The 25,264-nt window shown below is 42.1% G+C and overlaps 1 protein-coding gene across 3 annotated transcripts in view; it reads right to left on the minus strand.

Moving 5' to 3' along the window:
- MYOM2 (myomesin 2) overlaps window positions 1-25,264 on the minus strand; it is a 253,595-nt gene that overhangs the window by 140,756 nt on the left and 87,575 nt on the right. For all 3 annotated transcript variants that reach the window (XR_011312429.1, XM_069726901.1, XM_069726900.1), the window contains 4 exons: window positions 22,282-22,465; window positions 21,760-21,934; window positions 18,596-18,717; window positions 12,488-12,675 (listed from right to left, as the gene is read on the minus strand). Coding sequence is in view for 2 of the 3 variants with exons in the window: in XM_069726901.1 (XP_069583002.1) it covers window positions 12,488-12,675; window positions 18,596-18,717; window positions 21,760-21,934; window positions 22,282-22,465 (669 nt within the window). In the remaining variant the exon portion in view is untranslated. The remainder of the gene's footprint in view (window positions 1-12,487; window positions 12,676-18,595; window positions 18,718-21,759; window positions 21,935-22,281; window positions 22,466-25,264) is intronic.

The following is a 25,264-nucleotide window of genomic DNA, read 5'->3' on the forward strand; positions in this document are numbered from 1 at the left end:
AATTAGATATATTCACTTAGAATAGATATAAAGATGTCAGTGACATATTATTAAAGCGCATGTGCAACTTACTGTACATGTATTTAATTAATTAATGATTATTTTTCTGGAAAAAATGGCTTGGGCTCCTGTGTAAATTTCATAGCCAGCAGAGGGAAAGCTGACAGCTGGGGGCAGATGTTTATAGCCTTGGAAGAGGGTAATACCCGTGGAGCTTCCCAGGCTATTAATATCAGCTCACAGCTGTATACTTAGCCTTTCCTGGTTATTAAATGACAGCTGCAGATTGATGTTAAAATCCTGGAAAGGGGCCATCAACTCTCAGCCACCCCAGAAAATGCGCATCCATAAAATGTGCCAAATCTGGCACTTATCCTCACTCTTCCCACTTGCCCTGGTGCGGTGGCAAGTGGGGTGATAGTTGGGGGGGTTGATGTTACCTTTGTATTGTAAGGTGACATCAAGCCCAGAGGTTAGTAATGGAGAGGCGTCTATAAGACACCCCAATTTCTAACCCCATATTGATATAAAAAACCACCCAGAATAAAGTCCTTTATTTGAAATATTGACAAAGACTCCTCTATTGAATCTAAATGAACCATACTCACATCATCACCCAATCCATTGAAGCCAGCATCTCCTGTAATTGAATTAAAATAATAAACTACAGTATTCCTCACCTGCCCACTGAGAAGATAATAATCTATAATGTCTCACGACGATCCTGATGATTTTGAGAGCAGTCACTCATGTGACTGCTCTCAAGGGCAGCAGGCCCACGATGACACAAGAGTGTATAATCACTCCTGCAGTGTGTGCACCGAGCTGCGCTGAGAAAGTTTACTGGAGTTCATCATCTGATGAGCCCTGGTAATCTCACTTACGGCACCTTAGCTGCATGAGAACTTTCTCAAGCAGCAATGCCGTAAGTGAGGTCAAAGGGGCTCATCAGCTGATGAACTCCGGTGAACTTTCTCACCACAGCTCAGCACACACACGATGCAGGAGTGATTACACGCTCCTGCCAGTGTGTCACCGGCTGCGAAGTAGAGCAGTCGCATCAGCTGATGCGACTGCTCTACAAGTGATCTGAATCATCACTGGTCATTATGGATTACAGCGGATAAGTGAGGGATATGTTCTTTATTTTTTTTTCCCTTTTCCAGGTGACATGAGCATTGGGGATTAGGCGTTATGTGAGTATATGGTGGAGTTTTTTCTTTGTTTTTTTTTTTTTACAGGAGGCAAAGGACTTCAGGGATTAGGTGTAAACTGAGTATGAGTATAGTGTGTTTTTTTATTTTATGTCAATATTTTTTTATTTTAAAGGTTTTTTAACTTTGAGCACAGGCACTGGCTGACAACTATGCCCATCAGCCGTCGCCTGCTTCCACTGTAATCAGTGACACAAGGCATTGGCTAATGAGAGTAGTAGTCTATCATCAGCTGACGCTGGTTACCTGCGGTACGCTTTTTACTGCTGGCCACAGTCACAGCTGTGAGCTCACCCTGACATCTGACAGAGTGACCCTGCAGCCCTCTTATCAACGGTAACAATCTACCAGTCAGCAACGTTACCGCCAATCAGAACCACCGGACTGGTGTTTCTGTCATTTTCACACACATGCGAGAGTGGGAAATACCATAAGAAGTCTGTAAAAATGCAAGCAAAAACTCAGGAAATCCGCAAACATTTTTATAGCTGCGTTTTTGCTGCGGATTTAACTAACTCAATTGAAGTCAATGGGTGAAAAACGCAGCAAAAGCGCACAAAGAATTGACATGCTGCAGATTTAAAAGTAGCACAAATCCGAAAAGGAAAATTACTAATAATGTGCACTGCTCTTCAGGATTCTAATTGACTTTGCTGGCATAAGGATTACTAAGTGTTTTTCGACCAATTTTTGTGTAAAAACCACTGCACAAACACTCAAAAATGCACCGTGTGCACACAGCCTTGTGCTTTCATAGTTTTTTAAGTTGAAGGTAGACATAAAACCATTGAATTGAACCCATAGCCTATTAATCCAAAGTAAGGCACAGACTCCATGAGGCAGGTGCCAATAGCCCCATATTACAGGAAAAGTTCCTTTCTGACTCTATATATGGCAATCAGACTAGTTTCCTGGATCAATGCCCCATTACAGAATCAAGTGCACATAACTTGTAATATTATATTTTTCATTAAAGGCATCCAGGTTCCTATTAAACTTTTATGGTGAATCAGCTATTACAACATCATGAGGCATAGAGTTCCATAGTCTCACTGCTCTAATACAGTAAGGCATCACCTTCTGTGATTATGAATAAGCCTTCTTTCCTAAAGACGTAGAGGATGGCCAATTGTCATCATTGAAGCCCTAGGTGTAAAAAGATTATCAATCTCTGTACTGTCCCATCATATATTTGTACACTGTACATCCCTAAAGGTACCTTCACACTGACCAACTTCACAACGATATCGTTAGCGATCTGTGACGTTGCAGCGTCCTGGATAGCGATATCGTTGTGTTTGACATGCAGCAGCAATCTGGATCCTGCTGTGACATCGTTGGTCGGAGCAGAAAGGCCAGAACTTTATTTCGTCGCTGGATCTCCCGCAGACATCGCTGAATCGGCGTGTGTGACGCCGATTCAGCGATGTCTTCACTGGTAACCAGGGTAAACATCGGGTTACTAAGCGCAGGGCCGAGCTTAGTAACCCGATGTTTACCCTGGTTACCAGTGTAAATGTAAAAAAAACCAAACACTTTATTCTTACATTCCGGTGTCTGTCGCGTCCCCTGGTGTTCTGCTTCCCTGCACTGTCAGCGCCGGCCAGCCGAAAAGCAGATTACAGTGGTGACGTCACCACTGTGCTTTATGGCCAACCGGCGCTCACAGTCAGTGCAGGAAAGCACAGCGACGGGGGACAGACACCGGAATGTAGGTATGTAGTGTTTGGTTTTTTTACATTAGCACTGGTAACAAGGGTAAACATCGGGTTACTAAGCGCAACCCTGCGCTTAGTAAACCGATGTTTACCCTGGTTACCAGGGGACTTCGCATAGTTGGTCGCTGGAGAGCTGTCTGTGTGACAGCTCTCCAGCTACCACACAGCAATGCTGCAGCGATCGGGATCGTTGTCTAGATCGCTGCAGCATCGCTAAATGTGATGATACCTTTAGCCTTTTTTTCCAAACTGAATAACCCCAAGTTTTATAACCCATCTTGGTACTGCAGTCCACTTATTCCCTTAATAACCTTGGTTGCTTTTCTCTGTACCCACTATAGTTCAGCTATGTCCTTTTTATACAATTCAGCCCAAAATTGCACACAGTATTCTAAATGACTTTTATAGAGGCAAACTATGTTCCTGTTATGACCATCTATGCATCTTTCAATGTATCCCATTATTTTATTTGCCTTGGCAACAGCTGCCTAGCACTGGTCACTAAGGTTGAGTTTCCTGTCCACCCATGCATCCAAGTCTTTTTCAGTGACAGTTTTACCCAGTGTTTTACAATTTAGTGTATAATTATACATATCATTTCTGCTGCCCAAGTGTATGACCTCACATTTATCCACATTAAACTTCAACTGCTGCTTTTCATCCCAAACCTACAGATTACAGTAATTCCTCTGTGATATTAAATTATCCTCCTCTGTGTGGATTAAATTGCAGAGTTTAGGATCATCTGCAAATATTGAAATTCTGCTTTATATTCCTCCTACAAAGTCATTAATAAATATGTTAAAAAGTAGAGGACCCAATACTGACCCCTGTGGCGCTACATTGTTAAATGTGACCCCATCTTAGGGTACCGTCACACACTGCCATTTCGATCGCTACGACGGTACGATTCGTGACGTTCCAGCGATATCGTTACGATATCGCTGTGTCTGACACGCAGCAGCGATCAGGGATCCTGCTGAGAATCGTACGTCGTAGCAGATCGTTTAGAACTTTCTTTCGTCGCTGGATCTCCTGCTGGCATCGCTAGATCGGTGTGTGTGACACCGATCTAGCGATGCGTTCGCTTGTAACCAGGGTAAACATCGGGTTACTAAGCGCAGGGCCGCGCTTAGTAACCCGATGTTTACCCTGGTTACAAGCGTAAAACTAAAAAAAAACAAACAGCACATACTTACATTCTGGTGTCCATCAGGTCCCTTGCCGTCTGCTTCCCGCACTCAGTGACTGCCGGCCGTAAAGTGAAAGCAGAGCACAGTGGTGACATCACCGCTGTGCTGTGCTTTCACTTTCACTTTACGGCCGGCAGTCACTGAGTGCGGGAAGCAGACGGCAAGTGACCTGACGGACACTGGAATGTAAGTATGTAGTGTTTTGTTTTTTTTACGCTGGTAACCAGGGTAAACATCGGGTTACTAAGCGCGGTCCTGCGCTTAGTAACCCGATGTTTACCCTGGTTACCCGGGTACCTCGGCATCGTTGGTCGCTGGAGAGCTGTCTGTGTGACAGCTCCCCAGCGACCACACTACGATTTACCTACGATCACGGCCAGGTCATATCGCTGGTCGTGATTGTAGGTAAATCGTATAGTGTGACGGTACCCTTAGTGTGTTACATTAATAACCACCCTTTGTTTCCTATTACAGAGCCAGTTGTCAACCCAATTACACATATTTTCCCCTAGTCCCATTTATCTCATTTTATGTAGCAACATTTTATGTGACACTGTGACACTTTTAATAGTGCAGATAGACATCATTCTTGAAGATACCCTGGTCCAGTCTGGAACTTACAACCTCATTGAGGCTAATTAGATTAGTTTGACATGACCAATCCCCCATAAACAACACATATGTTGATGCTGGGTCATGATATTATCCTTATTGAGATACTCCAGGATAGCATCTCTAAACGCTCAATGTTTTTACCCACAATAGAGGTTAAACTTATCTACCTATAATCTCCAAGTTCAAATTTTGGACCTCTTTTTGATTATTGTCACCATATTTGCTATGCGCTAGTCCTGTCGTACAGGTCCTGTTATTATTTTTAAATTAAGCAAAGATGTAAATTTTCAAACTCCATTCTATTTAGTGTCTGTATTTGGCTATTTCCAGCAGTTTAATTGACAATGATTAAAGGGGAGGACAGCATTAGCAACTACACTCCATTCAAGATGAAATTGTAGAAACTGTCATCTGGGTTCCAAAGACCTAATTTTTTCTGATCACTGTGGGTCCGAGCAGTTGGACCCCTAACAGTAATCAAGTTATCTGCTATTATATTGATAGGTGATAACAATATTTTGTGAGTATTCCTTTAAAGCTCTTCTACAAGTCTTCAAAATATTGCAGAAAAGTTATTACAATTATTATTATTATTATTATTATTTACACTTTATGTGGATGCTGCCCTCTATTTTCTTCAGTACTCTACTTCTATTAAGGAATCTATAACAATGTTTATAATGACATGTCAATTCATAATTTAAGTGCTAGGATTATACTTCCTGTGAGAAGATATCCCAGGAAAATATATTTTCATTTTGGAGGATGTGGAGAGGACAATAATAAAAAATCGATTTTTGGCAAAACACAGAGAACTTTAGTTGAACCCTTGGAATGATTGTAATCAGTATATAAAGAGAAACTGACATCTGATACATGCTGCGTAATCCGTGGGCAGCATATATCAGGCTCTGGCTGTGCTTTCTCAGACAGGTATGTTTGACTCTGAAAAAAGAGAAACATACTTTTAATAGTTACCGGGGACCGAGCCGCAGACTAGTCAGACAGTCGTGACCCAAACGTCTTGCAGGTCTTCCCCAGGTCTCCGCCTACATGCGTGTATAGGCAAAGACCTGTCAGTCACTGTCAGCCGGTGGGAAGAAGTCGCCAGAAACCAGCTATCTGACTAGTCTGACTAGTCTCAATCATGGCTTGGTCATCGGAGGCTACTAAAAGTATGTTTTTCTCTGAAACACCATAGCAATTCAGAGTCAAACATACCTGGCTGAAATAATACAGCAAGTTCCTGTTACATGCTACCCGCAGATTAGGCAGTTTGTATCGGCTAACCCGTTTACTTTAAATGTACATGGTATTAGCTTATAAGAGTAAATCCTGCTAACTAGTTCTATTTTAAGTCATTAGTTATAGATTAACCATACCTGGAACAGTAAAGCTCTAACATGGGGTATATTAAACACCATTTTCTGAAATATGAAAACTGGAGTTACAGGACAACCTCACAAGAACTTTAAATGAGTTTAATGTACTTTTCGCTACTCCAGTTACTTTTTGTAAGAGAGCTCATAAAATTTAGCTGGGGGCTAACTGTAATAACAGAGAAAATATCTGTCATTTGGAAGCCATTATTAATCGACTGTAGCTCGCAATATGAATACTAATATTCTTATGACAATATTCCACTGCTTTGATCTTAGAAAATGTAATTTAAAGAACCTTTTGTTTAGATTAAAGATGGTCCACGCACCATAATATAAGTTGGCACCTGCTATCTCATTTATATTGCAAACATCATTATTGAAATATTTCACATTAAATAATCATGGTTTATTGGCAGTGTATGGGTATATTAGAATTGTAGATAAACAGATAGATATACAGTGCAGTGCAAAAGTTTTAGACAGGTATGGAAACAACGGTGCAAAAAAAAAGAAAGCTTTTAAATAAGCGAGCGCTAAAAGTTTATTTTTATCAATGTACAAAATACGCAGTCAATGAACAAAAGAAAAATCTAAATCAGATCAATATTTGGTGTGATCACCCATTGCTTTGAAAACAGTATCAATTCTTCTAAATACATTTGCACATAGGTTTGAAGGAATACGGCAGGAAAATTGTTACAAACATCTAAGAGAACTAACCACAGATCTTCTGAATGAAGGTAGAAATATTTCTATCTCTTCAAGTAATCCCAGACAGACTTGATGATGATGAAACATGTCATCACTTCCAAGACTCCTTGTTATTCTTTATGCTGGAGATGGTTATTAATGGCACTGGATAGATATTTTGGGCTGCAGAATACATTTTGAGCCAATAAGACACCTCCCTAGTGGTATTGCATCATGGATAAGCCTCTGTAATTTTCAGCATTGAGGACACCACTAATACTGACCAAATCACGAACTCCATTTCACTATTCCCTGCAGACATTCATTTTTGTACTGCTCTTTAGCACTTTAGTGAACAAATTTTAACTCATCAAGTCCGGGTCACATGCTACCATTTTCCCACACCCATTTTCTATGTTTCTGTGCATAGTTGAGTCATTTGCCTTCTTTCTTCATGAATTGTTTGACTTTTTGGCACTAATTCTTCTATAAACACTACTTCTGGCCAGATTTCTCCAAACAGTATTTGGGTGTAGCTGGGTCCCACTGGTCACTGCCAGATGTGATCACTGATGGCACTGCTAAACAGCTTCTGTTTTATAAGGAAAGTAAGCATGATGTGTCTTTTATTTGCTGCACTAAGTTTCCTTTGCTGATCACTATGTTTTGGTTCTCAACATTGATTATTTCTTGTTGCTTCTTCAAAAGAGTTAGAACAGCAAAACTTGAAACTCCAATCTACTTTTAAATCATTGTGTCGGAGAGACCCTGCCAATGCAGTATACCTACTGTCATGCTGCTGCAGTGCAGTACAGCGCAACCTCCACCAGGGGGAGCTTGAGGGGGAAGTGAGACTGCACAGAGAGCAGCAAAACAGACGCCACCAAGTGGGGAGAGAGTGGTCAGACAAGCCGAGTCAAAACACAAGATAGCACGACAGTACAAAAAGGATTAGACAGAAAGGATAGTCAGGATGTAGCAAGAGATCAGTAAACCAGAACGGGCAATATACGGTAGAATAGGGACAAACAGTAACAGAGTCAGTAGCCAAGCCAGGAAGTCAGAACCGGAGAATCAAGCAGATAAACAGAGAAACGATGGGAAAAGGGCCGACAGAGGGAGTAAACAGACACGGGACAAGTCAGGGATCACAGGAGGGCAAATCAAGATTTACCAGAGTCAGGTTTACACGCCGAAGACATAACTATAGCTGACACCACCGGCAGGATACCTGGGAGCTAAATAGCAAACCTTAGCCCAGAATGAGGCAGAGCAAAGTTAACCTTTGACATGATCCGCCTGGAAAAAGAGCAGACAGGACTAAACTCTGGAATGGATCATGACACCTACCTTATGTATTGTTTCTGTGTTGCTACAGTGTATGTCCTGAGACCTGCCACTATCTTCCGTAAAATCACCTTTGTTGCATAGTTTACCTGTTCATTACCCAGTTTTAAGCCTTCTTCTGTCTCTGTTTCTGCAAATGTCTGTATTTCAATCTACATATGAAAATGATGATCATTACCACCTGTTTGATATAATTTCTTACTTGTACACCTGACTGTAATCCTACAAAATTTCTGACTTTATGCAAGTGCACCTAGAAGAATTGATGGTGTTTTCAAGGCAAAGGGTGGTCACACCAAATAATGATTTGATTTAGAAGTCTAAATCTTTTGGTCATTCACGTTGCATTTTGTTAATTGCTAAAAATGAACTATTAACACTTGTTTTTTAAAGCAATTATCAACATTTTTCTACACCTGCCTGAAACTGCCTCGTAGATAGATAGATAGATAGATAGATAGATACTGTAGATAGATAGATACATACATACATAGATAAGAAAGTATAATACACATTGGATATAAAAAGTCTACACACCCCTTTTACAATGTCAGATTTTGTCATGTACAAAATCATACCAATAAGTATTATTTCCGAACTTTCTCCAGCTTTAGTGCCACCTATAATCTGTACAAATTCACTTATAAAAAATGAAAATATTTTGAGGGTAAAAAGAAAATAACAAAATTAAAATACTCTGGTTGCACAAGTCTGAACACCCTCTTATAAATTGAGCATGTGGTTGTGTTCAGAATTTGCCAATCATATTTGAATTCATGTTAAATAGTAGTCAGTACACAGCTGCGATCATTCAAAATAATTCTGATTAATTATGAATAACCACATACAGTGGGGAAAATAAGTATTTGATACACTGTCGATTTTACAAGTTCTCCCTCTCCTCCATGCAGATCTTCTCCAGATCTTTCAGGTTTTGGAGCTGTCGCTGGGCAACATTGAGTTTCAGCTCCCTCCAAAGATGTTTTGTTGTGTTCAGGTCTGGAGACTGGCTAGGACTTCAGGCCCTTGAAGTGCTTTTCACGGAGCCACTACTTAGTTGCCCTGGCTTTGTGTTTTGGGTCATTGTCATGCTGGAAGACCCAGCTACGACCCATCTTCAACGCTGTTACTGAGGGAAGGAGGTTGTTGGCCTTTTACATGGTTAACAAGTTCAAACAGGTGCAATTCATACAGGTAATGAGTGCAGAGTAGGAGGGCTTCTTAATGTCAAAAAACTAACAGGTCTGTGAGTGTCAGAATTCTTACTGGTTGATAAGTTATCAAATACTTATTTCATGCAATAAAATGCAATTTAATTATTTAAAAATCATGCAATGTGATTTTCTGCTTTTTAATGTTAGATTCTGTCTCTTACAGTTGAAGTGTACCTATGATAAAAATTACAGACCTCTCCATTCTTTAAAGGTGAGAAAACTTGCAAAATCGGCAATTCCACATGGTAAAGTTTACTATTTTTTTTTATCTAGGAGGATTTTCCTGACACTTTCTTTGCTGTATCTTACATTAAAAGCCATAGTCCGATAACAAACATATAACAAAGCAATAGGTTCTCATTGTACAAAATTTGTCAGGCAGGTTTTCATGATGACTACAGTAACATTAAATGATCTGGAATTTCTGTCATGTACTGGTTGTGTATTCTATATAACAAAAATCTCCCACAGTATTCATATGTCTGAGTTATGGAAAAGGCAAAATGGTAGCCTTTTTATAACAAAGAAAAGCATTCTAGCCACAACTATGCTTTGCTAAAACCAACATCCAGTCTGCCATAAGTATGTGGGGAACATACTTGTCTGACGAAACTATGGTTGAATGTTTTGGAAATAATTCCTTAAGGTATGTTTGGCAAAAAGCCAACACTGGTCATTGCCAAAAGTAAACTATACCCACAGTGAAGCATGGGGGAGGCAGCATTATGCTTTGGGCTGTTTTTTGGCAGTTAGAACTGGGGCTTTAGTCAAGGTGCAGAGAATTAACATTTCCAAATCAGTTAATTCAAAACCCCCAAGTTTCTGCTATAAAGATGAAGATGAATTTAACTTTTCAGCACAATAACGACCCCAAATCAACAAAAGAATGGCCAAAAAATGACCACAGCTTTTTGAATTGCCCGGCCAGTTCCAGTTTCATCTGTGGGTTGACTTGAAAAGTAAAGTATACAGGAGATGCATTCAAAACCTGACTGATTTGGAGCACTACTGGAAGGAAGAGTGGGCAAATACTGAATTCTGTCACACATTCTAAAGGTACTTCAGCAAAGTAGTAGTTTAAGGGTGGGCATAATTCTGCAACATTATTTTAGTTCTTTATTTTTTTCACCCAAAAAGATTTCAGTTTGCTTTTCAATTGAATGGTATAGAATGTAGGTGTCATTAAAAGTGGGAAAAGTTCTGAAATAATTGTTCTTAGTGTGATTTTTTTGCATTACAAAAACCTAGTATTAACAGGAGTGTGTAGACTTTTTTATATGCACTGCATGTGTACTTATGAAACAACTGGCTACAGCAGTAACCTCCTGGCTGTGCTCTGCACGCAGTAAAATAATACTAATAGCCGCCCTCATTCCCAAGGCAACAGGCCTTAGATAATAATTTACCAGCCAAAGATCAAACTGATCAGCAGAACATTAACAATAGAATTTTCTACAGGATTTCTATAAAATAAAAAGTGTCCAAACAGCGCTATGGGTCAGAGAAGTGCAAATATAAAGTCCATTTAGAGCTGACCCTATGGACAGATACAGATAGTGCTAATAAAATCAAGGTGTAGCAGAATAAATGTGCATATTGTGTTACTAGATGAGGTATAATTTCCAGAAAATCACTATGGTGTATAATAATTACTAAATTATTCTTAAATTATAAATGACTGGAAAATGAAATTAGTCTCTGTATGTGGGGAGAAAAGTAAAATGTACAGTTGGTAGTGCTTAAGGTCAGTGTCTCTGAGGAATAAAACAGAATTGGCCTGCTATATAATAACCTGAGTAGTGTGGTTAATCCCCAATAGTAGAGGGAATTTAACAGGTGCAGTTTATTACTAACTGAGTTATTAGTGATAGAAATGGTGTATAGAAATCTATCTATATAATCATCTATGGTCCGCTTCCGTCTGTTTGTCTGTCACAGAAATCCCGTGTCGCTGATTGGTCACGGCCGGCCAGCCGCGACAACTCAATAACAGGCTTAGTCCGGCCCCGAATTGGCTCATCCATACTCTCCTCCAGTCAGTGCCCCCTCCCTACGCCCCTCCAGTCAGCGCCAGTGTGTCGCCCCATCCCGGACCAACTTTTTACTATTGATGCTGGCTATGCAGCATCAATAGTAGAAAGATATAATGTTAAAAATAATTTAAAAAAAAATCATGCTATTCTCACCTTCCGTCGCCTCCGCAGCTTTCCCGCTCCTCGCGATGCTCTCTGCAGCTTCCGCTGCCAGTAATGCATTGCAAAATTACCCAGATGACTTAGTGGTCTTGAGAGACCGCTACGTCATCACGGGTTAGGGCGTGGGATTTAAACACCACTTCGCTGATTGGTCACGCCCGGCTTGCCGCGACCAATCAGCGACCATCCCGGACCAACTTTTTACTAATGATGCTGCCTATGCAGCACCAATAGTAAAAAGGATATAATGTTAAAAATAATAAAAAATAAAAAAAATCGTGATATTCTCACCATCCAGCGTCTGCAACAACTTTTCCTGCTCCTCGGCCGGTCGTGACCAATCAGCGACATTGGCGTGGGATTTAAACATCGCTTTGCTGATTGGTCGCACCCGGCCGGCAGCGACCAATCAGCGACATTGGTGCGGGATTTAAATCACACTTCGCTGATTGGTAGCGCCCGGCCGGCCGCGACCAATCAGTGACCATCCCGGACAAACTTTTTACTATTGATGCTGCCTATGCCGACCACGACCAATCTGCGAAGCGTGATTTAAATCCCGCGCCAATGTCGCTGATTGGTCATGCCCGGCCGTCCGCGACCAATCAGCAAAGCGGTGTTTAAATCCTGCGCCAATGTCAGAATCAAACAGAGTTCAACACTCTGTGTGGCAAGTCAGTAGTAGAGCAGCCCAGCCATGTGCAGGAGAAGAGAGCTGGTACCTGCTGTTGTCTGCAGGAGGTGCATGGCGTTCATACAGCGTTACCCCTACATCATGTTGCTCTCAGAATATATAGCAAATACCTGCTGACAGATCACTTTTAAGATTCATGGGAAGGTAAATGTTAGATTTACTGAAACATTCTGAGATCTCATATTTGACTTTACATATGACATTAAAGTTTATCTTCTAACATACCTTGTAGATCCTTTCTTGAACTTGTCTGCTATTCACTTCATGCCAATTCAGATGGTTAGCCTCTCGTTTATCAATATAATATCCAGTGATATTGGATCCTCCAGTGAATTTGGGCAATTTCCAACCTAGGGTCATTGATTGGCCATCACAGTTCAGGAGGGTAATTCCATATGGATGTGAAGGAGTGGCTGACAAGGAAAAGGACACATATTTAATAAACTTTATAAATTTAGGCAGTTCATTTTGATATTGCAAAAAAAGTGATGAAAGGGAATCTGTCATTTAAAAAAAACTAGTAACCTGTAAATATGGGGTGCTGAAGCTGCTCACCACTCCCGCTGAGAGCCCTGCTGCCAAGGGGAAATGAGTTTTATTCATCCCAGCAACTTTGGTCTTTCAGTCATAGTGGTGGGCCGGCAGGGCTTCAGGCACTGCTCAGTGCATAGTGAGCGGTGGCTTTAATGGGCACTGTTTGACAGACTGCTCTAATGTCCCAACTTCAGAACACTACAATGTGTCCATAAAGTCATGGTGCACTTTTGACCAGTCACTGGAAAGCAACAAAAAACTATAGAAATGTGAAATCTACTCCAAATAAAAGAAAAACTTTCCCAGTTTCATACCTATTCAGTGCAATTCAATGTGGGTGCCATTTGTTGCCCTACACAAATCCAAACGATAGTGAAGTTCTTGCCACACACGGGTAAGGACATCTGGTGTAACAGAGTGAATAACGTCTGTGATTCTCTGTTTTAAGTGATTAATGTAGTTGATACATTCAATGTACACATGTTGCTTCACATAACCCCAAAAGTAAAAATCTAAAGGGATCGTGGTGGCCATGGCTAGACAGAACCCCTGCCTATCTACCGCGAGGGGAATGTTCTATCCAGAAACTCACAAACAATGGTGGCGTAGTGTGGAGGAGCACCATCCTGTTGAAATATGACACCTTCTGGAAATTGTATACAATTCCAACATGTCAAGATACGTGTTTGCCATCACAGACCGCTCCGTGAAAAAAATGGCCTATCACCTTATCATGCATCAGGCCACACCACACATTCACTTTAGGGGTGTTACGTTCGTACTCAGAGTAGGCATGAGGATGTTCAGCAGCCCATATTCGGACGTTATGGCGATGAACATGTCCACAGATATGGCAGGTCGCCTCATCCCTAAACACAATCTTCTGCAAAAATATTGCATCATTGTTGATCGCATGAAGCATATCTGTAGCAAACACACATCGTTTGGATCTATCCGCCGGTTTGATAGCGTGCAACAGCCGCAATTTGTACCCCGTAAAACAGAGACATTTCTTTAACACCTCATGAACTGTAGTCTTGCTTAGGTGTAATTGTCGAACACAGGCATGCAAAAAATTTTACAGCTCCTTGGGTAGCTATCCCGTATAGCCTCTACAGACTCGTCACTGACTGATGGTGTTAGGGTTGGCGGAACGCACCAAATATATAATTTATTAAATGGAATTGGTGCGTTCGCAACCCGGGATCCACCGTGCAGGAAAGCACCTGCTGCTAAATAATGGCGGCTCTATATGGCGGTATATACCAACTCTGTTAGCTTCACAGAGTAACCGCGAGAGGAAAGCTCTGTGCCCTGTTAGACTTTCACAGAGGCACAGGCCAACTACCCAGATGTGAGCAGTGAGTGGTCATGCATGCATACAAAACTCCTCGCCGGAGATGCCAGCATTCTAGGGGCTTATTTCAGCCGGGTCCCTGAACACACTTAAACACAATCTCCTCGCCGGAGGTGCCAGCATTCTAGGGGCTTATTTCAGCCGGGTCCCTGAACACACTTAAACACAATCTCCTCGCCGGAGATGCCAGCATTCTAGGGGCTTATTTCAGCCGGGTCCCTGAACACACTTAAACACAATCTCCTCGCCGGAGATGCCAGCATTCTAGGGGCTTATTTCAGCCGGGTCCCTGAACACACTTAAACACAATCTCCTCGCCGGAGGTGCCAGCATTCTAGGGGCTTATTTCAGCCGGGTCCCTGAACACATTCAAACACATGACCACATTGGCGCAAAGCATATAGCATAAGACGATACTAGCGCATGGCCGTGCGGTCATGCGTAGTTTATATAGTTGCAGCACAGGAAGCTGCTACTGAAGTTTTTGCCCTTTCAGGACCTTCCAGAAGGACCAATGGAAAGTGCTGCAGTACCTGAGCATGTTTTGCCCTTTCAGGACCTTCCAGAAGGACCAATGGAATGTACTGCAGCACCTGAGCATGTGACCGAACATGTGGCCCTCGACCTCCAATGGGAGACCCTGCCCTGGGCATGCTCAGTGTGAGTAAACAAGGACTTAGTCCCAGAGAGGCTCGCTCGCCGCAGATCAGTGCAGGGTACCATAGGAAAGCCAGAAAAGGCAGTAGTGACCCTATGCACCGAATCAGCCCCAGCGAGACGCTGGGAGCGACGTCTCTGCTGAGCAGAGCCCACTGCGGCCGATACCAAATGGGAGACCGCAGCAGACACGGATCGAGATTCCCCCTGTGCAGCAGAGGAAACTCGACTCCTAACAGATGGCCTACCAAAACGAGGTTTCTCCACCAAACTGGCGGTTTCCTTCAACTGCTTATCGCACTGATGTTATTAATGTTATTCCTATGTGGTGGCCATTCGTTATAAATGCGCCAATATTCACGTAGCACTTTGGTCATGGATTCAAATTTAGTGAGCCACAGAACACACTAAACTTTCCTCTGTACCATCCACATCTCGACTGGCATGGAAAACCACACAGCTGGCATAAGCTTGTGGTTGCATGATGTCACAGACCTGGCAGTGTATTAATCAGAGTTCAGTTTATCAGGGGTTAATCTGACTGGGGGCTCAGCAACAGCTTAAATGAGTTTGTGTTGTTTGATTAGTTCTTGCTATCTCTCCTCATGAACAGGTCTGATATGATTGGGCCAGAGAAAGGTTGCCAAAATGTAAACTATAAATCGATCCTGTGACTGGTCAAAAGTGCGCCATGACTTTACTGACACTGTATTAACCTGCAGAAAAACCCTATATCTGTAAGTTAATAGCATTTTTTTACATGAAAGGTTCCTTTTAAAGTGACTATACTGATATTGCAGCTCAGCATTATATAAAATGACCCTTCACCCTGGCAGTGAAGAGTTACTAAACATTTGTCATGTATAGTCACCCTACCTGGTGACCTATATTTGCCGCCCACTCACTCCTCAACTGAAACCAGCGTTTCAGTCTTTCTGCATCCAAGATGGCTGCCAATTTGGCATGGAGAGCTCATTTTTAAGTTTGAGCCATGCCTCCCTTACCTCTCTTGTGCTGTGGAGATGAGGTTCACGCTTGTCCCTAGTACCTATGCCAATGCAGTGGCCATCTTGGATGTTTCAGATTCAGGTAGTGTGATTGTACATGAGAAATGTATAGTCACGTTTCAGTGGCAGGGTAGGGGGTTGCTTATGTGAATAGATTGTGAGCCCTTGCAGGCAGGGTCCTCTCTCCTACTGTACAAGTCGTGACTTGTATTGTTTAAGATTATTGTACTTGTTTATAATATGTATACCCCTCCTCACATGTAAAGCGCCATGGAATAAATGGCACTATAATAATAAATAATAATAATGAGACAGAGCTGCAATACCACACACAATCTTAGGAGAGGTAAGGTGCCATATTCTTGTACATCATCTTCATTCTTCATTCTGCAGTCTTACTGATCATCATATTCTGTACATAGGGAATATGCTTTGAGTAAATCTTTAACATAACTGTGTTGTTGATGGCATTAGGGCCATTGAAGGTGATTATAAGGTGACTTGTGATCGAAAACACCCAGTGACAGTGAATTGTGCATGTGATCCCACACTAGTTTAAAACACCTACCATGGGGAACACCTCCTCCTAAAACAATGGAAATAAAGTTACTATGTAAAACACAGCAGTACAATGGAAAATTACAATGTTTTATCAACTGCTAGTGATGGCTTTAGACATAAAATAGTTTCTCCAAGCAAATTCCTTCTTTACTACACCTATTTGGTTCTGCCAAACCGCATGTTCTTTTTATGTATTTCAAATAAGAATACAAAAGACTATAGATGAGAGACCACAAGGGGAAAATAAGATTGGTAGCAGATACTGACAAAATCTGCGGTGGCCTACCAGACAAGAGTTATTGCTTCTGTTTGAAATTGGAGTGTTCTAATTTGAAATCTGAGGTGCAAAATCATGCAAAAATTGTTCCTAATTTTTTTCATTGCATGACTGTCTAGTCTTGAGCACCCAGACATGATAGATAGCTGAGCGTCAACAAAACAATGGTTTGGATGATCGAAAGGCTGACAACTAGCTCTCATACTACTCTATACAAAGGAACACTCTCCCAGCAGTGCCCTCCTGAGTTCCAAATTCTTCTGGTGGCACCATATCCTAATTAAAAAAAAATTATCCTCAGTCCGAAATTGGACATGCCAGATCCTTGCCTACCATGACATCATATGTCAAGGAGTGTTGGGAGACCTACATTCACGTTAGACTCTCAGTCGGATATCAGCCGGTGTGACTGATACTAGTTTAATGTGCCCGTGGGCTTTTATTTTGCACCCACTAAAAGGAAATTCTCTTTGCGTATTTAGTACTGATTTTTCTGTAGCTTAGCTGCAGGAAAAAAATTCATTGCATTGCAATGGGCAAAATCCACACTAAATTCAACAACAAAGAATTAGCATTCTGACAATTTTACCGCTCATTTTTTGTGCAGAAATTGTCTGCAACTTCTAGAGCTATTGAATTATAGCTTACTTCTCTAGAATGGGGTTATGCTGCAGATTGTAGGCATAAAAATACAATTTGAAAAACTCGAAATATGCAACATGTAAACTTATGCTAAAAGTTAGACAGTTTTAGTAAATCAGCTCCAATATTTAAAAAAATTCCACATTTCTAAAAGCGGCTAAACTCACCTATGATTTCCTAGACTGGATACATGTTATGAAGGCAATCCAGTAACACAGTGTGCCAGTAATCAGAGCACATACAGTGATCTGACAAAAACCCAAAAACAATAGAACGAGCTCTGAGACGTGGAATCTCTGTAGACCGCAATACCTGAACCTATCCTAAACACAACTAAAGGCAGCTGTGGATTGCGCCTGACACTACCTATGCAACTCGGCACAGCCTGAGGAACTGACTAGCCTGAAGATAGAAATACAAGCCTGACTTGCCTCAGAGAAATACCCCAAAGGAAAAGGCAGCCCCCCACATATAATGACTGTTAGCAAGATGAAAAGACAAAACGTAGGGATGAAATAGATTCAGCAAAGTGAGGCCCGATATTCTAGATAGAGCGAGGATAGCAAAGAGAACTTTGCAGTCTACAAAAAACCCTAAAGCAAAAAACCACGCAAAGGGGGCAAAAAGACCCACCGTGCCGAACTAACGGCACGGCGGTTCACCCTTTGCGTCTCAGAGCTTCCAGCCAAAACGAATAGACAAGCTGGACAGAAAAAACAGCAACAAAAGCAAAGAAGCACTTATCTAAGCAGAGCAGCAGGCCACACGAAAGATCCAGAAGCTCAGATCCAACACTGGAACATTGACAAGGAGCAAGGAAGACAGACTCAGGTGGAGTTAAATAACAAGGCAGCCAACGAGCTCACCAGAACACCTGAGGGAGGAAGCCCAGAAGCTGCAGTACCACTTGTGACCACAGGAGTGAATTCAGCCACAGAATTCACAACAGATACAATTGTGGCAAACATCTGCAACCAGGGAGAAACTCTCTACTGCCCATTACCTTCCTGATCTTTTTTTCAGTATGGAGGTTAGGTCCTTTTCTTACCAATGCTATAACTTCTTTTTAACAAAAACAAGAAAAATGCACAAAGCGCAAAAAAGACACTAAATCAGAGCTATGACAAGATTTATGAGTGTGAAATATCCCATTTTTATCTAGTTTTTAATGTTTCGTTTTGGATTCCAAAACTTGTATTTGATCAATGCCAAGCCGCCTTGTGATTTAATAACTTCTCTAAAATTGACAGGAAAAAAAGCTTTAAAGGACAGAGATACATTTATTACTGGATACTTACTTAGAGCAGCTTTAACAGTTATGGCTTCAGATTCTTGCGAATTTTCACTGACACCGACTGCATTAACGGCCTTCACTCGGAAAATATACTGTTCTCCACTTGTTAGACCGTGAACTACGAATCTGAGGAAAGGCATTTGGTAATATTATCACAAGCTCGTTGAGCTGCTCAATTTTTCATGTAACTGCCTTATTATAGTCGGAATTTGTCAAATATTTTATTAAAAAGTATGGTTTAAATGCAACTAATTTCTTGGATATCTTCTCAAAGTCTGCGCGTGAGACAGCACATATCTGTGTCAGGAGCCTAAGAGACTGAGCCAATCTCACATTTCTCATCCAGAATCTAAAATAATCAAAGTAATATTCAGCATAGTGTCATAGGCACAGTTAGATGCCTGGGGTGTCAATGAAACTCCGTGCCAATTACCTCACACTGTCATGTATTATATAATGAGACTATGCCGGATAGCATATATGTTATCTAGAAAGTTATTTCTTTATCTAATGAAATGTATCTTTTTAATTGTATCATAAGGTCATCAGGATCATCGTAGAAGAAACCCATCTTTTGTAGAAGTTTTGTTGGGCCTTTTTGTATAAACCACAGTAAAACAGTTTCTTCTCATTTCGAAAGTAAATCATGCCTTTAGATTAAGTCATCTTATTAGGGTATGTGCACACAGAGGTTTTTTTTAGGTGCTTCTTAAAGCAGATCCGCTCTAAAAGACATCAGAAAAATCGCTCAAAAACAGCTTTCTATTCAATCAATGCAAATCGACTTGGTGCTCACATGCTCAGTCTTTGAGTCTTTTAGGCCATGTTCACACCATCTTTTTTTTTATGCGGAATCGCCGCGATTTTCCCACTGCGGGTCCGCAGCTGTTTTCCATGCAGGGTACATTACAATGTACCCTATGGAAAACAGGAACTGCTGTGCCCACATTGCGGAAAATCGCAAAAAAAGCCGCGCTGAATAGCCGCGGTAAAAAAGAAGTACCATGTCACTTCTTTTTGCGGAACTGCAGCAGTTCTGCACCCATAGACCTCCATTGTGAGGTCAAACCTGCAGTAAAACCCGCAGATGAAAAAAATATCTGCGGGTTTTCTGCGGTTTGTGGTGCAGAACCGCTGCAGTGTGGCTGCCCCCCCGTGCCCCAATCCCACCCCCCCATGCTCCGATGCCACCCCCCGTGCTCCGACGCCCCCCCCGTGCCCTCATCTCCCCCCCTTATACTTACCCGGCCTCCCGGTGTCCGTCCGGCCGTCTTCTCCCTGGGCGCCGCCATCTTGCAAAATGGCGGGCGCATGCGCAGTGCCGGCAGATTCGTTCCAAAGTGCATTTTGATCACTGAGATATAACCTATCTCAGTGATCAAAATAAAAAAAATAGTAAATGACCCCCCCCCTTTGTCACCCCCATAGGTAGGGACAATAAAAAAATTAAGAATTTTTTTTTCCACTAAGGTTAGAATAGGGTTAGGGTTAGGGGTAGGGTTAGGGGTAGGGTTAGGGGTAGGGTTAGGGTTAGGGGTAGGGTTAGGGGTAGGGTTAGGGGTAGGGTTAGGGGTAGGGTTAGGGTTAGGGGTAGGGTTAGGGTTAGGGGTAGGGTTAGGGTATTTTCAGCCATTTTAACCCTAAAAAACTTCCTAGAAAACACACAGACTCTGCATAGAAAACTGCATAAAAAAACGCATCAAAAAACGCATCAAAAAACGCACCAAAAAAGCACCAAAAAAGCACCAAAAAAAAGGACCTGCGTTTTCTGCCAAGAGCTGCGGTTTTTAGTCCTGAAAAAAAGGAGGGAAATCAGGAACGTGTGAACATAGCCTAAAGAGTTTTTCTTCTGCTTCAGGTTTTGACAAAAAAAGCCTGGTGGGAGAAAAGAAAGTGGAGGTTGCAGCTTTGAAGTTTATCCAGATGGAAAACACTCCAAATTAGGCATTGTCCAATCAGAAGGCTGCAAAAAAAAAAACACTTCAGGAAAAATTTGTCCAAAACCCTTGAAAAACTTTTCAAAACTGCTTCAAGAATTGTATTTTTGACCATCTTGAAAAAGAACATATAGCCTTATACTGTTGTAAAAAAAAGGGTGAAAGAGACTTTTTATGAAGGGAATTGTATGAATAAATTTTAGAATGCTTCCTTTTCAATTATGAGCAATTCTGCCCTGAAAGAGAACATGTTCTCAACTGACCCCAAATGAAGGATTGATCATACTCGATAAACATTCAATCACTCTTACTAAACATTCACGGGTTCCTTATTTTGTGCTAAGGAATCATCTAAGTATTCCTTGAAATCATCAACTATAACTTCTATGATTGATTCTTTAGGTACAAGTTTATTCCATAGATTTACAGCTATTGTGGTAAAAAAAAAAAAAGTCTGACAGATCCCATCATTGTTTACCAGGAACCATAAGTCTTTCACTTTGATCATCAAAAGGGAATCTGTCAGTAGGATTTTTCTATGTTATTTGAGAGCAGAATAACGTAGGGGCATAGAAGCTTATGCCAAGGATGTGCAACTTGCTTGGCAGCTTGATGTAGTTTCAATGCAAACAGTGTTTTATCATCAGAAGATTATCACTTCAGCCAGGTAATCCAGCTAATCTGTGTAACCCCGCCCCCACCACTGATTGGCAGCTTTCTGCTAAAAAGGATAAAGTCCGATATCCAGTACCACCTCTGATCAATTGTTCTCAGCTGGGGCTACCAGCCGAAACTGCTCAATTGCGGAGCTGCACTGTCTTCTGATGGTGACCGCTGCCTGAAACTACATATACGCTCCCTATTGATTTGAATTGGGGGCAGATATGTAGTATCCAGCTGTGGCCACTATCAGCAGCTCCACAATCGAGCAGTTTTGGCAGGCCACCACCAACACATAGGCGCATTGATCGGCGGGTGTGCCAGATCTCAGACCCTGACTGATCAGACATTGATGGCCTATCCTAAGGATAGGCCATCAATGAAAAAGTAGAGGACAACCTCTTTAACTGCAATTGCGCAGACATGCTCTGATGCACGCAGCCCTTGGTTAGGGTAGCAAAAATATAGCAACAGGTTTCCCTTAGCACACTAAATGAAAAATAAAAATAAGCAAAAGAAATATTTTTCTTTTTCTTGAGTAACATACATACTAAATAAATAAGCAGTTTACCTGTTATATTTAATGGGCTTGTGGTTGCAATGATCCCAGTGATTAGAGCCCACCACAGATGAGTCTATGTAGTACCCGAGTAATTCTTCCTCTGCCTTAGGTTTATCAAACTGTACAACAACTGATGTTCTAGTGTTTCTAGTAGCCAAAATACGACCCGGAGCAGATGGCACAGCTTTAAAAGAAAAGACAAGCATATAAATCTGGAGGAAATAAACTAGAGCACATAGCAACTCCAGGCAAATAAATCAGGGACTAAGAGCGCTAAAGCCCTGTATGCATGTTAAATGACTCATTTATATACAGATGTAGCAGGGCTGTTTTTTATTTAAGTTTTTCATTTGTGCTCAGTAATAACGTTCTCAGGTAACATTACTCGATAGATTTATATATGGTCTTATAGAAGAAAAAAGACATTAACCCCCTCTGCTAAATCTGCATATGCGTGTACTGCTGTAACTTACACTTGTAATGTAATATCAATAAAACAACATTTACAACATCAAAAGTGAGTTCTTTTACCCAGACGTTCCGCTGCTTGTATTGGTGGGGTGACTTCAGAAGGCTCACTGACACCATGTTTGTTGACAGAAATAACTCTGAAATTGTATGATTTTCCGTCCACTAAATCAAACACTGCATAGCGGGGCGAACGGACTGGGATCTGTGAGTTGACTCTCTGCCAGCTCCCACTGCCAACCATTGTCTATGAAAAAAGCAAGAAACGATTAACTCTTGCCAGATTTCAGATACAGACGACTGGATGCATTTTTATTGAACCTAAGTCATTGTTTTCATACATAAGACAAATAAATAGTCACAGTCGTTTCACCAAACTTTACATAAATCTGTTGTTCAAAAAACTTGTCAATATATTATTTCTTAGAAATATACTTTTTTGAAAAAAATTTACGAGGCACATCTCCACTGTTATGAAAGGTAATTCAGTACCACAATGGACATAGAGGTCAGCACACATACAGTGACCTGGCAATAACCCAAAAAACAAGAACGAGCTCTGAGACGTGGGAACTCTGTTGACCGCAATCCCTAATCCTCTCCAACCACACTAAAGGCAGCCGTGGATTGCGCCTAACGCTCCCTATGCAACTCGGCACGGCCTGAGAAACTAGCTAGCCTGAAGATAGAAAATAAGCCTACCTTGCCTCAGAGAAATACCCCAAAGGAAAAGGCAGCCCCCACATATAATGACTGTGAGTTAAGATGAAAAGACAAACGTAGATATGAAATAGATTAAGCAAAGTGAGGCCCAACTTTCTGAACAGAGCGAGGATAGGAAAGGTAACTTTGCGGTCAACACAAAACCCTACAAGAACCACGCAAAGGGGGCAAAAAGACCCTCCGTACCAAACTAACGGCACGGAGGTACACCCTCTGCGTCACAGAGCTTCCAGCAAGCAGAAAAAAACAAATAGACAAGCTGGACAGAAAAAAAACAGCAAACAAATAGTAAAGAGGAACTTAGCTATGCAGAGCAGCAGGCCACAGGAACGATCCAGGAGGAAACAGGTCCAATACTAGAAAATTGACTGGAGGCCAGGATCAAAGCACCAGGTGGAGTTAAACAGAGCAGCACCCAACAACTTTACCACATCACCTGAGGAAGGAAACTCAGAAGCCGCAGCACCACTTTCCTCCACCAACGGAAGCTCACAGAGAGAACCAGCCGAAGTACCACTTGTGACCACAGGAGGGAGCTCTGCCACAGAATTCACAACAGTACCCCCCCCTTGAGGAGGGGTCACCGAACCCTCACCAGAGCTCCCAGGACGACCAGGATGAGCCATATGAAAGGCACGAACAAGATCGGGAGCATGGACATCAGAGGCAAAGACCCAGGAATTATCTTCCTGAGCATAACCCTTCCACTTAACCAGATACTGGAGTTTCCACCTTGAAACACGAGAATCCAAAATCTTCTACACAATATACTCCAACTCCCCCTCCACCAAATTCGGGGCAGGAGGATCAACAGATGGAACCATAGGTGCCACGTATCTCCGCAACAATGACCTATGGAATACGTTATGTATGGAAAAAGAATCTGGAAGGGTCAGACGAAAAGACACAGGATTAAGAACCTCAGAAATCCTATACGGACCAATAAAACGAGGTTTAAACTTAGGAGAGGAAACCTTCATAGGAATATGACGAGAAGATAACCAAACCAAGTCCCCAACCCGAAGTCGGGGACCCACACAGCGTCTGCGATTAGCGAAACGTTGAGCCTTCTCCTGGGACAAAGTCAAATTGTCCACTACATGAGTCCAAATCTGCTGCAACCTGTCCACCACAGTATCCACACCAGGACAGTCCGAAGACTCAACCTGCCCTGAAGAGAAACGAGGATGGAACCCAGAGTTGCAGAAAAACGGTGAAACCAAGGTAGCCGAGCTGGCCCGATTATTAAGGGCGAACTCAGCCAAAGGCAAAAAGGACACCCAGTCATCCTGATCAGCAGAAACAAAGCATCTCAGATATGTTTCCAAGGTCTGATTGGTTCGTTCGGTCTGGCCATTAGTCTGAGGATGGAAAGCCGAGGAAAAAGACAAGTCAATGCCCATCCTACCACAAAAGGCTCGCCAAAACCTCGAAACAAACTGGGAACCTCTGTCAGAAACGATATTCTCTGGAATGCCATGTAAACGAACCACATGCTGGAAAAACAATGGCACCAAATCAGAGGAGGAAGGCAATTTAGACAAGGGTACCAAATGGACCATCTTAGAGAAGCGATCACAGACCACCCAAATGACTGACATCTTTTGAGAGACGGGAAGATCTGAAATAAAATCCATAGAGATATGTGTCCAAGGCCTCTTCGGGACCGGCAAGGGCAAAAGCAACCCACTGGCACGAGAACAGCAGGGCTTAGCCCGAGCACAAATCCCACAGGACTGCACAAAAATACGCACATCCCGCGACAGAGATGGCCACCAAAAGGATCTAGCCACTAACTCTCTGGTACCAAAGATTCCAGGATGACCAGCCAACACCGAACAATGAACCTCAGAGATAACTTTATTCGTCCACCTATCAGGGACAAACAGTTTCTCCGCTGGGCAACGATCAGGTTTATTAGCCTGAAATTTTTGCAGCACCCGCCGCAAATCAGGGGAGATGGCAGACACAATTACTCCCTCTTTGAGGATACCCGCCGGCTCAGATACACCCGGAGAGTCGGGCACAAAACTCCTAGACAGAGCATCCGCCTTCACATTTTTAGAGCCCGGAAGGTATGAAATCACAAAGTCAAAACGGGCAAAAAACAACGACCAACGAGCTTGTCTAGGATTCAACCGCTTGGCGGACTCGAGATAAGTCAAGTTCTTATGATCAGTCAAGACCACCACGCGATGCTTAGCTCCTTCAAGCCAATGACGCCACTCCTCGAATGCCCACTTCATGGCCAGCAACTCTCGATTGCCCACATCATAATTTCGCTCAGCAGGCGAAAACTTCCTGGAAAAGAAGGCGCATGGTT

Source organism: Ranitomeya imitator, chromosome 5, assembly GCF_032444005.1.
Source record: "Ranitomeya imitator isolate aRanImi1 chromosome 5, aRanImi1.pri, whole genome shotgun sequence".
In the NCBI taxonomy this organism is placed as follows: Eukaryota; Metazoa; Chordata; class Amphibia; order Anura; family Dendrobatidae; genus Ranitomeya; species Ranitomeya imitator.